Source organism: Jaculus jaculus, chromosome 11, assembly GCF_020740685.1.
Source record: "Jaculus jaculus isolate mJacJac1 chromosome 11, mJacJac1.mat.Y.cur, whole genome shotgun sequence".
NCBI classification, from domain to species: Eukaryota; Metazoa; Chordata; class Mammalia; order Rodentia; family Dipodidae; genus Jaculus; species Jaculus jaculus.
The window spans coordinates 99,564,841-99,581,575 of record NC_059112.1 but is presented as its reverse complement, the minus strand read 5'-3'; the positions used below and the strand labels follow the sequence as shown (position 1 = coordinate 99,581,575).

Sequence of the window (16,735 nt, the reverse complement as noted above, 5' to 3'; positions counted from 1 at the left end):
TCAAGGCCACCCTGAGACAGACTGCATAGTGAACTCCAGGTCAGCCTGGACTACAGTGAAAGAATAAAACCCTACCTCGACCCCCCCCTCCAAAAAAAACACAGGCGTGCTGGGTGTGGTGGCACATGCCTTTTTAAAAATGTAAATATTTGAACTGGAGGGATGGCTTAGCAGCTAAGGCATTTGCCTGCAAAGCCAAAGGACCCAGGTTTGATTTTCCAGGACCCACGTTAGCCAGATGCACAATTCTCTCTCTCCCTCTTCTCTGTCCAATAAATAAGTATAAATTAAAAAATAAAATATTCTATTTTTTAAATTATTTATTTATTTGAATGAGAGAGAGAGAGAGAGAGAGAGAGCACACTCCAGGGCCTCCAGCCACTGGACATGAACTCCAGATGCATGCACCCCTTATGCATCTAACATGGGTACTGGGGATTCGAACCTGGGTCCTTTGGCTTTCAGGCAAATGCATTAACTGCTAAGCCATGTCTCCAGGCCCTTTAAGCTAAATGTTAAGGAAATGCTTACAGTGTAACCTATGTTAGATAATCATGTTGAAACATTTTCAAAGTGATTTGTAGCAAATCATAAGGAAAAAAAAATTTAAGTGATGGCTGTTTGCTGTTTATACAACATAGAAATGTAGTTAATAAAATGCTGCATATCTTATACTTGGCAAGTGCTGTGGCTTGAAATGAGTGTATACAATACAAAGCACTGTGCTATCAGAGGAAGCAGCGTGCTAAGTGGAGTGAGCTCTGAGAAGTAAATGTGATGTCAGACTCCGTTTCTGTTTTGACTTTAGCCTTTGTATGAAAGTTAAAATATTTTAAATAAAATATTTTAAATTTAAATATTTAAAATGTATTTTTATTTATTTGCCTGTCTGAGGGGTTAGGGAGAGAATGGGCGCACCACGACACCTAGCCACCACAAACGATCTCTAGATGCATGCGCCACCTTGTGCATCTGGCTTACATGAGTCTTGGGGAATAGAACCTGAGTCCTTTGGCTTTGCAGGCCAGCGCTTTAACCACTAAGCCATCTGTCCAGCCCCCCCCCCCTTTTTTTTGAGGTAGGGTCTCACTCAAGCCCAGGCTGACCTTGAATTTACTATGTCATTTCAGGCTGGTCTCAAACTCAGTGATCCTCCTACTTCTGCCTCCCGAGTGCTGGGATTAAAGGTGTGTACCACCACAACTGGATTTGTTTGTTTGTTTTGGGGGGGTTGGGTCTCACTCTAGCCCAGACTGACCTGTAGTCTCAGGCTGGCCTCAAACTCACAGTGTTCCCCCTACCTCTGTCTCCTGAGTGCTGGGATTGATTAAAGGCATGTACCACCATGTCTAGCCCTATTTTTATTTTTTGAGGCAAGCCTAACAGACTGGCCTTTTTAATTTAATTTTATTGTTTTATGAGAGAGAGTGAGAACAAGAGAGAGAATTGGCATGCCAGGGCCTCCAGCCACTGTAATTGAAATCCAGACATGTGTGCCACTTTGTGCATCTGCCTTCTGTAGTATCTGGGGAGTTGAACATGGGTCCTTAGGCATCACAAGCAAGCGGCTTAATTGCCAAGTCATCTCTCTAGCCCTACTTATTTATTTATTTATTTATTTTTTTAATATTTTTTTAAATTTATTTATTTGAGAGTGACAGACACAGAGAGAAAGACAGATAGAGGGAGAGAGAGAGAATGGGCGCGCCAGGGCTTCCAGCCTCTGCAAACGAACTCCAGACGCGTGCGCCCCCTTGTGCATCTGGCTAAAGTGGGACCTGGGGAACCGAGCCTCGAACCGGGGTCCTTAGGCTTCACAGGCAAGCGCTTAACCACTAAGCCATCTCTCCAGCCCTACTTATTTATTTTTGAGACAAGCTCTGCTCAGGTTGGTCTCAACTCAATATATAGATGAGCCTGGCCTTAAACTCTTTTTTTTTTCTTTTCACAATTTTTATTAACATTTTCCATGATTATAAAAAATATCCCATGGTAATATTCTCCCCCCCTCCCCCCGCATGGCCTTAAACTCTTGATCCTCTTGCCCCAGCCTCCATGCTCAGTTACGTGATAGTGAAACCCATGGCCTTGTGTGTGCTAGGTCAACCTCCTCCTGAGCCACATCCCAGTCAGTCTATCCATTGATTCTTTTTTGTTGTTGTTGTTCTTTGAGACAGGAGCTCATGTAGCCCAGACTGGACCTGAACTCCTGAGTCACCTTGCCTCTACCTGCTAAGTGCTTGGATTACATATGTGCCCCACCAAGCCTGGCTTACCATCACTTTCCAGCAAACAGAATGCAAAATGACTTATTTACTGTTAGCTAAATTTGGCCCGAAGATGTCTCTGTGCTTGAGTGCTTATATAACACACTGCAACTGAACTTCATAAATAAACTCACTGAAAGTCTATTTTAGGAATATGGTTTTGGAACAAATAGCTGAAACTCAGCCAGTCTCAGCAGCCAAGCTTCAGTCAATCGCAGGTTGACAACTGTTAGATCGTGTTCAAATAAAGCAAAAGCCCTGAAGCTGTGACCTATCTGGCAGTCTCTTCAAATCCTTCCCATCTTCTGCCCATAAATGGTGCCTGATCACATTGGAGGCTGCAGTTCTCTGAAATGGCCGTGGTTCTGAGCTCTGCCCATGAGTGATTTGTTCTTAGTGATTGGCGGACTCTGTTAAGATCAGTTTGTCTGTTTTTAACATTGTCTGTGTTCCACAAGGGTATTAAAGCAAAAATTGCAAATGTTAGGACTATATAATCTTGTGTATTTTGTCTTTCATTCTTGTTCCCCAATTGTTTCAAATATGTTTTGGGTTTGTATCACTGATTGTGACTGGGATGGGTTTGCCATGTCTGCAGGTGTTTTTGTTTGCCATGCTAGGCCATGCTACCATCATGTAGTTTGGAAAGGCCAGGGATGGAGCTGACTTAATACCAGGCATAAGATAGCCTGGATTGAGACTACTTTGTATCCCTCTGGATGCTGGTTTGTCTATGCATACGTGTGTGTGCGTGCATACAAGGTAAGAATGCTTAGTGAAGATCTTGCATTTTCATTAATGGAGCTTTAAAAAGATAATTGACTCTAAAAAAGAAAAAAAGAAAAAGAAAAGAAGAACAAAGACAATTAACTCAAGGGATTGGGGGTGTGGTTCAGTGGTAGAGTCCCTGGGGTCAATCCTCAGTGCTGCCAAAACAAGTTATGAAAAAAATCAAAGAGCCCGGCATGGTGGCACATGCCTTTAATCCCAGCACTTGGGAGGCAGAGGTAGGAGGATTGCTGTGAGTTTGAGGCCACCCTGAGACTGCATAGTTAATTCCAGGTCAGCCTGGACCAGAGTGAGGGGGGAAAAAAAAGCCAGGCATGGTGGCTCACATCCTTAATCCTACCACTTAGAGGCAGAAGTAGGAGGATCACTGTGAGTTCAAGGCTGCCCTGAGACTCCATAGTGAATTCCAGGTCAGCCTGGGCTACAGCAAGACCCTACTTTGAAAAAAAAGAAAAATGTTGAGCATTTGTAATGACTTTGTTGGGCTTTTGGGCTCGGTAAAAAGCATGTAAACCCAGAGCTGTGGAAGTGGAGGCAAGAGAATTCAAAATCACCTTCTTTCACCAAGAGCTAGTTCAAGGCCCATCCTGTCATATATTTTTATTTATTTATTTTATATATTTGAGTGAGAGAGGCAGACAGATATATAGAGAGAATGGGTACGCCAGGGTCTTCAGCCTCTGCCAACAAGCACCAGACTCACCACATTGTGTATCTGGCTTACATAGGTCTTGGGGAATCGAACCTGGGTCCTTTGACTTTTTAGGCAAACACCTTAACCACTAAGCCATCTCTCCAGCCCCCCCCTGTCAAATATTTTTATAAATACTTTTGTTTACTTACTAGAGAGAGCAAAAGAGGCAGAGAAAGAGAGAGAGAGAGAATATGGGTGTCCCAGGGGTTCCAGCCACTGCAAATGAACTCTAGGTCACATGGGCCACTATGTGCATCTATCTGGCTGATGTAGGTTCTGGGGAATCGAAGCTGGGTCCTTAGGCTTTGCAGGCAAGTGACTTAATAGTCAAGTCATCTTTCTAGTCCTCAATTTTTTTTTCAAGGTAAGGCCTCACTCTAGCTCAGGCTGATATGGAACTCACTCTAGTCCTAGGCTGGCCGAGAACTCACAGGGATCCTCCTAACCTCTGCCTCCTGAGTGCTGGCATTAAAGGTATGTGCCAACATTCCAGGCCTTAGCCCTGTCTTTTTATTTATTTATTTATTTATTTATTTATTTATTTATTTATTTATTTATTTTGTTTTTTTCCAAGGTAGGGTTTCAGTCTGGCCCAGACTGACCTGGAATTCACTATGGAGTCTCAGGGTGGCCTTGAACTCACAGCAATTCTCCTACCTCTGCCTCCCAAATGCTGGGATTAAAAGCGTGGGCCACCACGCCTAGCTGTTTGTTTTTTTTTTTTCATTTGAGACAGGGACTGACTTATGGGTGGGCTCCAACTCTGAGCTCAGGTGGTCCTTCTGCCACAGCGGGACTACTGGCCTGCACCACCACACCTGACTTTCTAGCCAGATTGGTTGGATTACAAGAGGGCAGTAGACAATCAAGCAGCCAGTGAAAAGTTCTTTTCCAGCGTCTCACAATCTACCTGTATCCTTGGAACAATGCTTCACTGCCTACACTGTTGGCGTTGGCTTCTGTTACATGTGAGCCAAGAAGCTGTGTTACCCAAAAGCCCCACTCCAGGGATGGTTGTGTAATTTGTCTCTGGGGAAGACTGCTCTTTTATAAAAGAAGTTTAATGAGTCTCTTGGGTATCTGAAGTAAAGCAAAGCTTTATTGTGGAATGAGGAAGTTCAGCACGATCCCAAGAGCTGCACTGAGCAAGCAAGGGGGTTGCAGCTCTGCTGGACACCTCACGACGCTTGTTGGTGTTTGTTGCTGAGGAGAGGACCTTCAGTTCCTTTGAGGACATATGAAGATGGCACTCTGGGGAAGGCAACACTGGATAAAGGAACCAGGCGTGGTGGCTTGGGCCTATAGTGGGCATCTGGCTTATATAGGTACTAGGGAATCAAACCTGGATCCTTAATATTCACAGGCAAGCTCCTTAACCGCTAAGCCATCTGTCCAGCCCTCAGTGTAAAATCTCACTCTAACCCAGGTTGACGTGAAACTCATTCTTGTGGTCCCAGTCTGGTTTCGAACTCACAGTTATCCTCCCATCTCTCCCTCCTGAGTGCTGAGATTAAAGGTACGCAACACCATGCCTGGCTTAAAAAAAAATTCTTTTTTCTTTTTTTGAGGGAGGGTCTTACTCTATCCCAGGTTGACCTGGAACTCACTGTGTAATCTCAAGGTAGCCTTGAATTCATAGCGATCCTCCTACCTCTGCTTCCCTAGTGCTGGGATTAAAGGTGTGCACCATCATGCCTGACTTTTTTTTGGATTTTTTCCAGATAGAGTATCACTCTAGCCCAGGCTGACCTCACAGTGATCCACCTCCTATCCCTGCCTCCTAAGTGAGTGTTGAGATTAACGATGTACGGCACCATGCTTGGCCTTATGCCTTTTTGTTTGTTTTTGCTTTTTTGTTTTTCAAGGTAGGACCTCACTCTGGCCCAGGCTAACCTGGAATTCGCTATGTAGTCGCATGGTGATCCTCTGCCTCCCAAGTGCTGGGATTAAAGGCATGAGCTACCATGCCTGGCTCCTTATGCCGTTTTTCTTTTTGGCTTTTTTTTTTTTTCTGGTTTTTCGAGGTAGGGTCTCACTCTGGCCCAGGCTGACCTGGAATTCACTGTGTAGTCTCAGGGTGGCCTCAAACTCATGGCAATCCTCCTATCTCTACCTCCCGAGTGCTGGGATTAAAGGCATGCGCCACCACGCCTGGCTTTCCTTATGCCATTTTTGTATCTGGCTTTATGTGGGTGGCTTGGGAATTAAAAGCTAGGTTTTGCAAGTGCCTTTAACTGCTGACTCTTGTCCCCAGTCCTAAGACAGCTATCTTTTTTTTGTTGTTGTTGTTTATTTTTATTTATTTGAGAGCAACAGACAGAGAAAGAGGCAGAGAGAGAGAGAGAGAGAGAGAGAGAGAGAGAGAGAGAGAGAGAGGGAGTGTGTGTGGGTGTGCCAGGGCTTCCAGCCACTGCAAACGAACTCCAGACACATGCGCCCCCTTGTGTATCTGGCTAACGTGGGTCCTGGGGAATTGAGCCTTGAACTGGGGTCCTTAGGCTTCACAGGCAAGCACTTAACCGCTAAGCCATCTCTCCAGCCCTGTTTTTGTTTTTTTCGAAGTAGGGACTCACTCTGGTCCAGGCTGACCTGGAATTCACTATGTAGTCTCAGGGTGGCCTTGAACTCACAGCGATCCTCCCACCGCTGCCTCCCAAGTGCTGGGATTAAAGGCGTGCGCCACCACGCCTGGCAGACATACTGTATTTTGATCATATAGACCCCTCATTACCTTTCTCTCTCTCTTTTTTGAGGTAGGGTTTCATTCTAGCCCAGGCTGACCTGGAATTTACTATGTAGTCTCAGGGTAACCTTGAGCTCACGGTGATTCTCCTACCTCTGCCTCTCAAGTGCTGGGATTAAGTGTGTGTGCCACCACGCCCAGCACCTTCTCTTATTTCCTTGGCACTTCTTCCCACCACTTACAAGTGGATATACTGCTGAGAAGAGAGACTTCCCCTGCCCCGGCAATGATTAACTCCCATCAGTTCCTCAGGGAAGCGTGGGGCCTCATGAGACACCCTCCTTCCTACCAGAATGTTGACTTCTTTTTTTTTTTTTTTTCCTTCAAGGTAGGGTCTCACTGTAGCTCAGGCTGATCTGGAATTCACTATGTAATTCCAGGGTGGCCTCGAACTCTTGGCTATCCTCTTACCTTTGCCTCCTCAGTGCTGGGATTAAAGGTGTGTGCCACCATACCTGGCTTATTCTTCAGTTCTTAAACCCTCTCTAAGTCCTTTCCAAGATGTTCTTTGAGCCTTGGAGGAGATGATATAGATGTCTCATATAGGGCTAAGTACTAAACAGTAACCTATTTTAGGCCATTTGACTAAGTCTAAATAGTTTTAGTTTCCAAAGGTGTCATATTCCTTTCTTACTGGGTTCAGAGTGCAGCCCCCTCCTCCTGCCCAGTCTCCAAGTGCTGGACTCTGCTGTTGCCTTTGCCTGAAAAACCCTTGACTGCTTTTTTGGCCTGACCTTCTTTTATAAATGTATGTTTGTGAGGGCTGGAGAGATGGCTCAGCAGTTAAGTTGCTTGCCTGCAACGCCTATGGAACCCGAGTTCCATTCTGCAGTACCCACATAAAGCCAGATGCCCAAGGTGGTGCATGTGTCTGGAGTTTGTTTGCAGTGGCTAGAGGGCCTGGTGTGCCCATTCTCTCTCTTTTACTTTCTAAAATAAATTTTAAAAAATTGAGAAATAAATAATGTTTGGGGCTCCGTGGCAGTGTACAGGCCTAACACACAGGAATTCCTGGATTCCATCCTTAACATTAAAAAAAGAATTGAAGAAAACAAAAAGTATGTTGGGAACAACTCTTGGAAACTGTCTCCTCTGATTTTTCACCACAGCCCTGAATTGTTTCTGAGAAAGTAACTATCTGGGGATCTAAAAGGACGGACAGTGACTTTCTGAGAGTAGCTGTTGGCGCAGCAGAGCTTCCATCTCTCCAGCTATTGACACCGCTGCCTGCTCTCGGAGGAACAAGTCAGTCAGGAAGCCACAGTGGTCATGGCCTTAGAAGATACTGGGAAGACACCCGTGGAAACCAATATGGCCATTCACAGAATCCAGATCACCCTCGCCAGCGGCAACATGAAGTCCCTGGAGAAGGTAAGAACCTCAGAGTAAAAGGACCAGCTCGCAGGCCCACCAAGACGCTGAGAATGACTCCAAGGAAAACACCTATCAGCACTGAGCCAGGAGGTTGAAGTCACCACTGCAGATGACTAAGTCAATTATTTTAATAAACTAACTAACTCAGAAAAAAAAAAGGATGAACAATGAATGTAGAGACCAGTTTCCTGAGTCAGTCAAGGTCAAAGAATCTGTTCTCCAACAGGACATGAATTAATTAGAATTCATTTATTTTTTATTTTTATTTTTTATTATTTTTTTTGAGGTTAGGGTCTCACTGTAGTCAAAGCTGACCTGGAATTCACCATGGAGTCTCAGGGTGGCCACGAACTCACCGCGATCCACCTACCTCTGCCACCTGAGTGCTAGGATTAAAGGCGTGCACCACCACACCTGGGTTATTTTTTATTTTTTAAATTTTTATTTATTTATTTGAGAGTGACAGCTGGAGAGAAAGAGACAGATAGAGAGAGACAGAGAATGGGCGTGCCAGGGCTTCCAGCCACTGCAAATGAACTCCAGACACGTGCGCCCCCTTGTGCATATGGCTAACGTGGGTCCTGGGGAATCGAGCCTCTAACCGGGGTCGTTAGGCTTCACAGGCAAGCGCTTAACCGCTAAGCCATCTTTCCAGCCCTCATTTATTTTTTATTTTTAACCATGTGTAGAGAGTGTCTCATGTAGTCCAGGCTGACCACACACTTACTATTAGTGGAGGCTGGCCATGAATTTCTGATCTGATCCTCTTGTATCCTCTCCTAAGTGCTGGGGTTACAGGTATGTACCACCATGCTTCTGAAGAATCATTTGCAAAGAGAGAGAGAGAGAGGGAGGGAGGGAGTGAGGGAGGGAGGGAGAAGCGGGAAGAGCGAGGAGCTAGAGAGCACACTAGGGCCTCTTGCCACTGCAAATGAACTCCAGATGCAAGCACCACATTGCGCATCTGGCTTTATGTGGGTACTGGGGAATCAACCTGGGCCCAAAGGCTTTGCAAACAAGTGTCTTTAACCGCTGAGCTATCTCTCCAGCCCAAAAGTTATTATTACTACTATTTTTTTTTCCGAGGTAAACTCTCACTCTAGCCAAAGGTGACCTGACATACACTCTGCAGTCCCAGGCGGGCCTCAGTCTCACAGCGATCCTCCCGTCTTTGCCTCCGGAGTGCTGGGATTAAAGGAGTGTGCCACCACGCCTAGTTTAATAATTAAAATTTTTCATCTGAGGGCTGGAGAGATGCCTTAGCAGTTAAGTCGCTTGCCTGCGAAGCCCAAGGGACTCAGGTTCGATTTTCTAGAATCCACGTAAGCCAGACGCACCATGCAGCACATGTGTATGGGGTTTGCAGTGGCTGGAGGCACTGGTGCGCCCATTCTCTCTCTCTCTCTCGATCTACCTCTTTCTCTGTCAAATAAATAAAAACTTTAAAGTGGGTACTGTGCCTTTAGGCTTTGAAGCAGCCCATTAACCGCTGAGCCATCTCCCCAGCCCTGAAGAATTTTTGGCTCCAGAAAGTATTGAGAACGAGCCTTGCTGAGCGCCTCTCCGGTGTCCCAGCCCTGTCTTGGTAACGTGAGCGGTGCCCACCTCCATCCAGCCAGGAGGAGACCTCGGCAAGCTGAGAGCAGGGCGGAGAAGGTCCTCCAGGAGATAGCGAGGTCGCACGCAGGGCGGGGCGGAGCCGGGCTCAGCGGCGCTCTAGCCGCCAGAGCGTCTCGCTCTCCCCACGGTGGGCCCTGATTGGCCAAGGGCCGCCCCTGACCGCGCGGCTTCCGGGACGGGGCGGGGCTGAGAGGACCGAGGTTTCCGGCGCGAGGCGCTGTCGTCGCGCTGCTCGCCCCGATGGCGGCCCCGCTGCTTCACACGCGGTTGTCCGGCGATGCAGCCTCTGCGGTCGGCACGCTGGGCGCGTCGAGGACCGGGTAAGATTCGGGCCGCTTCCGCCTTGCGAGTCTGGGACCAGATCCGCGAGCAGCCGGGATGTGCTGAGAAGGCTGATGGGCGGGGGGCGAGGGGAGCAGAGCCGCCGTGGAGGGTTCCCCCCGCGAGAGAGAGGCGAAAGTTGTGGGTAAACGACTCTTGTCACTGGTGCTAGTCCTCACTTCTCCCGTCGGGACGCCCTCCGGGTACCCGAGGCCTGTCTTGCCACTTTCGTCTTTTCCTCCCACTTCTTGGTCTACGTTTTGAAGGCTTTCTCTGGGGCATTTCCAGGCGAATGCTGTCGTTGATGACAATGGAGTCCTAATAAAGTTTTCTTTGAAATCTGTTTCGACACAAGCAGTAGACTTACTAGGCTCTTATTATTCAGTCTTTAGCTTGCCTAGCTTTACCATCCCTGGCCCCTAGAAAGCACTTAAAAGGCTTAATTGTCAGTATATTGCCATATTTTCTTATTATGTAAGTCCTTTAAAATTTTTTTATAATTAAGAACTTCCATGATAGTAAACAATATCCCATGGTAATTCCCTCCCTCGCCTCACTTTCCCCTTTGAAACTCCACTCTCCATCACTTCCCCTCTCCCTCTCAATCACTCTCTTTTTTATTTTTATTGACAACTTCCATGATTATAAACAATATCCCATGGTAATTACCTCCCTCCCACACTTTCCCCTTTGAAACTTCACTCTCCATCATGTTCCCTCCCCCTCTCAATCAGTCTCTTTCTCATTTTGATGTCATCACCTTTTCCTTTTCTTATGATGGTCTTGTGTAAGTAGTGTCAGGCACTGTGAGGTCATGGATATCCAGGCCATTTTGTGTCTGGAGGAGCAGTGGTAAGGAGTCCTACCCTTCCTTTGACTCTTACATTCTTTCCACCACCTCTTCCGCAATGGACCCTGAGCCTTGGAAGGTGTGATAGAGATATTGCAGTGCTGAGCACTCCTCTGTCACTTCTCAGCACCGTGATGCCTTCTGAGTCATCCCAAGGTCATTGCCATCTGCAAAGAGAAAGTTCTCTAACAAAAAAGTGAGAGTAGCATTAATATAAGGGTATGAACATTAAGAGAAGAGCTTACTGGGCAGTTTGGTGAGCATAGTATATACATTGAGCCAGACAGGAGCAGATGTTACACTCCTAGGGCTCATGACTACCCCTGTTTTAAGTTTTCAGTATCAGGCATGTATTCCCTCCCATGGAGTGGGTTCCAGTCAAATGAGAGGGCAATTGGTTTCCACCATGACAGGCCTGCCGCTATTGCACTGGTTGGCTCATTTGGACTGTTTGGCCAAATATAAGGCTTGCAGTGTCCATAGTGGAATATCTTCACTGGTGATTTTTCTCTCTCCCATTGAGCTGCATGCAGTGTGGCTTTTTCCAGCTTTATGTCAGTTGGTCTACATGGAGGAGGTTTTCAGCTCCGTTCTAGCAGGATTTCTCAGTGATCTTGCAACCCAAGTATGTGGAGTCTTTAGCAATGGGGTCTTACCATCTATTCCTGGTGGGAAACCAAGGCTCTCAGTAATGGCCTATAATGTTTTGGGGGCATCAAGGACCTCCCTGGCCAACAACTCACTGGAAGGTATCCCATCTCTGGCACTGAAAATTTTCTACTAACAATCTATGGCTCCTGTGTATTCCATTGTCCAAAAAAGTAGGTTTTCATATAATTTATTTATAGCCTCTTAGATTTTAATTAGCCTCCCTCCATCTTTCCTTTAGTCATTTTCTTCCCCTGACCTCTCTTAGGCCTTTTCACCCTGATTAATCTATTCTTCTATTTACATATACACAATACCATCCTAGTAAGTCCCCCTCTCCCTTCCTTTCTGTTCCCTTTATATCTCCTTTCTAGCTTACTAGCCTCTGCTACTGAGTTTTCTTCCTACTCACAGAGATATAAGTTTAAAACTCAGACTCTTGCTGGGTATAGTGGCACACAGCTGTAAAACCAGCACTCAGGAGCCAGAGACAGTAGGATCAAGTTCCAGACCAGCCTTGGATATATTGCAAGAAACTAAAAGAGGGTGGAGAAGCCCTAATGACCTAATGACCCACCTAAAATGGGGTGGAATCCAAACTGGTACATTAATCGTACAAGATCTTATTTTATTTGAGAGAAAAGAGTCAGAGAGAGAGAATATGAATACGGGTGTGCCAGGGCCTCTAACCACTGCCAACAAACTCCATATCCATGCCTCCTTGTGTATCTGGCTTATATGGGTACTAGGGAATTGAACCTGAGTCCCTGAGCTTCCACCACTAAGCCATCTTTCCAGCCCCCAAGATTTTATTGTAATCTGGCCTCTCCCTGCCTCTCTGATTTCAAGTCTAGCTACTTGTTTTAGAGCCTACCTCAAAAAACAAAACAAAACAAAAACACCCCACAAAAAACTCACTGGGCATGGTGGCACATGCCTTTAATCCCAGCACTCGGGAGGCAGAGGTAGGAGGATCTCTGTGAGTTCAAGGCCAGCATGAGACTACAGAGTGAATTCCAGGTCAGCACGGGCTAGAGTGAAACCCTACCTCGAAAAACCAAAAAAAAAAAAAAGACCTAAGCCAAGTATTTTGTTATACAGGGTTTGCTTTATTTAAACAAAGGATCCTTACCCCTTCTGCATTGCGAAGACAATCTTTATTCAGTGAAGAATGCATTGTTAGGGGATAAGATTGGAGGTGGACGACCATTTATGAAGCTTAAATGTTTACTATTACTTGTCATAAATGTAGTAGCTTGGTAATCTTTGTTCTACAGGATTTCAGATGTGCTGGCATTAGAGAATGATTTCTTCAATTCCCCTCCAAGAAAAACTGTTCGGTTTGGTGGAACTGTGACAGAAGTCTTGCTGAAATACAAAAAGGTAAGAGGTAATGTATGAGGCTAAAAAAATTTTTTGAAGTAGCATCTCGCTTTAGCTCATGTTGACCTAGAATTCACTCTGTAGTCTCAGGCTGGCCTTGAACTCAGAGCTATCCATTACCACTGCCTCTCTCCCTAATGCTGGGATTATAGGTGTGCACTACCACATCTAACTTTTTTCTTTCCTTTCTTTTTTTTTTTTTTTTTTGAGTCAGGGTCTTATTCTATTAGTTCCCTGGGCTGGCCAATGCCAGTTCTCTTACCTCAGTCCCCTGAGTGCTGGGATGATAGGTATATACCACCACACCTAACTGAGGTTTAATATTTGCCAATGAGAATAAAATAATTGTTACATTGAAGACCAACATAAGGTTTAGGAGCACTAGAGTATGTGCATAAGATAGGCAAGACCCTGGGTCCATGCTGAGTGCTGCCCTCCCACCAAAGCGAAACAGAAATCCCTCAAGGATCAGTATTCACAAAGTATTTTAGCTACTATTAAAATTTTATTTATTTATTTGTTTGAGAGCAACAAAGAGGCAGATAGAGAATGGGCACACCAGGTCCTCCAGCCATTGCAAACGAACTCCAGATGCTGTGCCCTCTTGTGCATCTGGCTAACATGGGTCTTGGGAAACTGAGCCTTGAACTGGGGTCCTTAGCCTTCACAGGCAAGTGCCTAACTGATACACTATCTCTCCAGCCCCCTACACCCCTGTTTTTTTTTTTTTTTTTTCAGGGTAGGGTCTCACTCTAGCCCAGGCTGACCTGGAATTCACTCTGTAGTCTCAGGGTGGCCTTGAACTCATAGTGATCCTCCTACTTTTGCCTCCCAAGTGCTGGTATTAAAGGCATGCTCTACCATGCCTGGCTTTAGATACTAATATTGAAATCAGATATTAAAATTAATTAAAAATTTGTCAAAATGAGTTTGTCAAAATATTTGAAGCCGGGTGTGGTGGCGCACGCCTTTAATCCCAGCACTTGGGAGGCAGAGGTAGGAGGATCACTGTGAGTTCGAGGCCACCCTGAGACTCCTTAGTGAATTCCAGGTCAGCCTGGGCTAGAGTGAAACCCTACCTCAAAAAACCAAAAAAATAAAAATGAAAAAAAAAAAAATTGGTAGGTTTTGATTCAAATGCTATATTAGTGTGTTTTGAAAACCTTAGCAAGTACTAATATAAAAAATTTAATATGTGTTTGTTCATTTTGGCTCACAGGTGATTTTGTCAGATCTCATTATTAGAAAGAAATATAAATGACTATACACACACACACACACACACACACACACGTTTCTTTTTCTTCTTCTTCTTTTTCTTTTTCTTTTTTTTTTTTTGATGTAGGGTCTCACTCTAGCTCAGGCTGACCTGGAATTTACTATGTATTCTCAGGGTGTCCTTGAACTCACAGTGATCCTCTTACCTCTGCCTCTCAAGTGCTGGGATTGAAGGTTTGTGCCACCATGCCTGGCTACATGTTGAGGCCTAGTTAAGAGTCCTGCTGTTGATATTTAGCAAGAAACCATCGCAGGCATAATTTAATTTTCCTTTTTTTTTTTTTTGTTAAGGGTGAAACAAAGGATTTTGAGCTGTTAAAGAATCAGCTGTCGGATCCAGACATAAAGGTACTGGTATCATCTGTAACAAAGTTAGCGCTCTTTGCAGCTTTGGCCAGAGCTTGCCATCTCAGTGGTCTTGACCACGACGGTTTACCCTTCTGGCCACGTTTTGGATGTCAGAATTAGGTGTCATCTCGTAGTTGGGTGACAGGGATGCTGCAAGACTAGGAAAACGTTTTGCTGTTGTTTCAACATGGAGCTTTGAAAAAGAACAAGGCAGGGGCTGGCAAGGTGGCTCTGTGAGGAATCCCAGCTTTGGGGAGTGAAGCTGAGATCCCTTAGGACTTGCTATTCACCCAGTCTAGTTGTATTGGTGAGCTCTAGGTTCACTGAGAGACCTTTTCTTGGGTTTAGAGCTGGGCAGCACCCACATAAACAGATGGGCATGGCCATGCATGTCTGTTGCCCCAGTCCTGTAAGTCTGGAGAATCATTGGGGCTTGCTGGTCTGAACAGAAGCAGTAGCTCCAGGTTCAGTGAAAGACTGTGCCTCAAGGAAAGAACATAAATGAGGGGAGGGTGTCTGATATTCTTTCACATAAGCGTATACTGCATATACACCACACCATACATACTATGCATACGTAGGGTGGAAAGTGATTGAGGAAGGCACTGGCCATTGACCTCTGTCCACCGTGACACGTATAGCACACAAGCATGCATACCCCACCCACTTGCAAAAGTAATGTAACTTTTTTTTAGTAAACATGGAGGTTTTTCCAGGTAATACTCAAGACACACTAAGAGCAGCCTCTGACCTAGAGCTAGGACTTCATCACTATTAGCTCTTATTTTGTCCTTATTGGCAGCCTGTTCTTCCTCATTTCTTTTGGGAGCATTTATTCATAAGTCAACTGTTCTTATCTCTGCTCTCATAATCATGACAAAGGTTACCAATGATGTGTTTTTCCCTGGTAACTTCTACATGCTGGTAGCATTTTTTTTTTTTTTTTTTTCCTCCAGGCAGGGTCTCACTCTGGTCTAGGCTGACCTGGAATTAATTATGTAGTCTCAGGGTGGCCTCAAACTCACAGTGATCCTCCTATCTCTGCCTCCCAAGTGCTGGGATTGAAGGCATGTGCTACTATGCCTTTTAAAGGATTTTAATGTAGAATAAATACATTTTTTTTCCTTTTATCTTAGAGGATTTGTGATATTAAAATAATTTTCCTTATTTTAAAACACTCCAGGATGACCAGATTGTAAACTGGCTGCTAGAGTTTCGCTCTTGTATTATGTACTTAACAAAAGACTTTGAGCAGCTTATCAGCATCATCTTGGTAAGTACACTGTTTATTTCATTGGCTAGTAGGTTAGTCAGTACTTTGAAATAGTATATGCCTGTTAATGTTCTCATTGTCTTCCTCTCCCATCTCTAGAAAATGCCTTGGCTGAGTAGAAGCCAGATGGTAGTGGAGGAGTATTTGGGATTTCTTGGTAATCTTGTGTCGGCACAGACTGTCTTCCTTAGACCATGTCTCAGCATGATCACTTCTCATTTTGTACCTCGTAAGTGGTGGTCCTTTGCTTGTAAAAACTAGCTTTGTTTTTTCCCCCTCCCCTGCTTTTCCTTCCCTTCTCCCCTCATCTCCCCCTCCCTCTCTTTTTTTGAGGTAAGGTCTCGTGTTAGCCCAGGCTGACCTGGAATTTACTCTGGTTTCAGGGTGGCCTTGAACTCACAGCAGTTCTGCCTCTGCCTCTGTGCCTCCCAAGTGCCAGGATTACAGGTGTGCACAGCCACTCCTGGTTTCCTGCTCATTTTGTTCCTCTTCTCTCCTTTTCCTTCCTTCTTCCTTGTTAGGAAGAATAGAGTTTCTTTTCTCTTACAGTTTTGGTTCAAGATCTGGGGAACACTTTGGGTGATGGTTTACCTTGTTAGCAGAGTCCTGAGATGACACAGGCTAGCATAGGCAAGGGGCAGGAAGTGTATGCGTGTCGATGGCTATTTATATGTCTTTAAATTTTATTTTGTTCATTTATTAAAGGGGAGGCGAATGAATGGGTGGGCCAGAGCCTTCAGTCATTGCAAATGAACTCTGGATGCATGCACCACCTTGTGCACCTCGCTTATGTGGGCCCTGGGGAATCGCACCTGGGTCCTTTGGCTTTATAGGCAAATGCCTTAATTGCTAACCCATCTCTCCAGCCCTATTTATTTATTTTTTTGGAGACTGGTTCTGATACAGCCTAGGTTAGCCTTGCAATGTATAGCCAAGGATGCCTTGAGCTCCTGATTCTCCTGCCTTCACCTACCAAGTGCTGGGATTGTAGGTGTGTGTCAGGATGCCTGGTGTTCGTGGTGCTGGGAATTGAACCCAGGAATTTGTGCATACTAGGCAAGTACTCAGCCAAGCTGCATCCCCAGTCTGAATATGGCTTTTTGAAAATTTCATCTCATGATAACTTCCCCTTGCAAATTGATGGTTT

General features: G+C 45.2%; 1 protein-coding gene across 1 annotated transcript in view; it reads left to right on the top strand.

Moving 5' to 3' along the window:
• Positions 1–9,686: 9,686 nt before the first annotated feature.
• Rrn3 (RRN3 homolog, RNA polymerase I transcription factor) overlaps positions 9,687–16,735 on the top strand; it is a 32,512-nt gene continuing 25,463 nt past the window's right edge. The window contains exons 1-5 of the mRNA XM_045130110.1: positions 9,687–9,807; positions 12,584–12,689; positions 14,259–14,315; positions 15,499–15,588; positions 15,688–15,817. Of these exons, the coding sequence (XP_044986045.1) occupies positions 9,728–9,807; positions 12,584–12,689; positions 14,259–14,315; positions 15,499–15,588; positions 15,688–15,817 (463 nt within the window). The 5' untranslated portion in view covers positions 9,687–9,727. The remainder of the gene's footprint in view (positions 9,808–12,583; positions 12,690–14,258; positions 14,316–15,498; positions 15,589–15,687; positions 15,818–16,735) is intronic.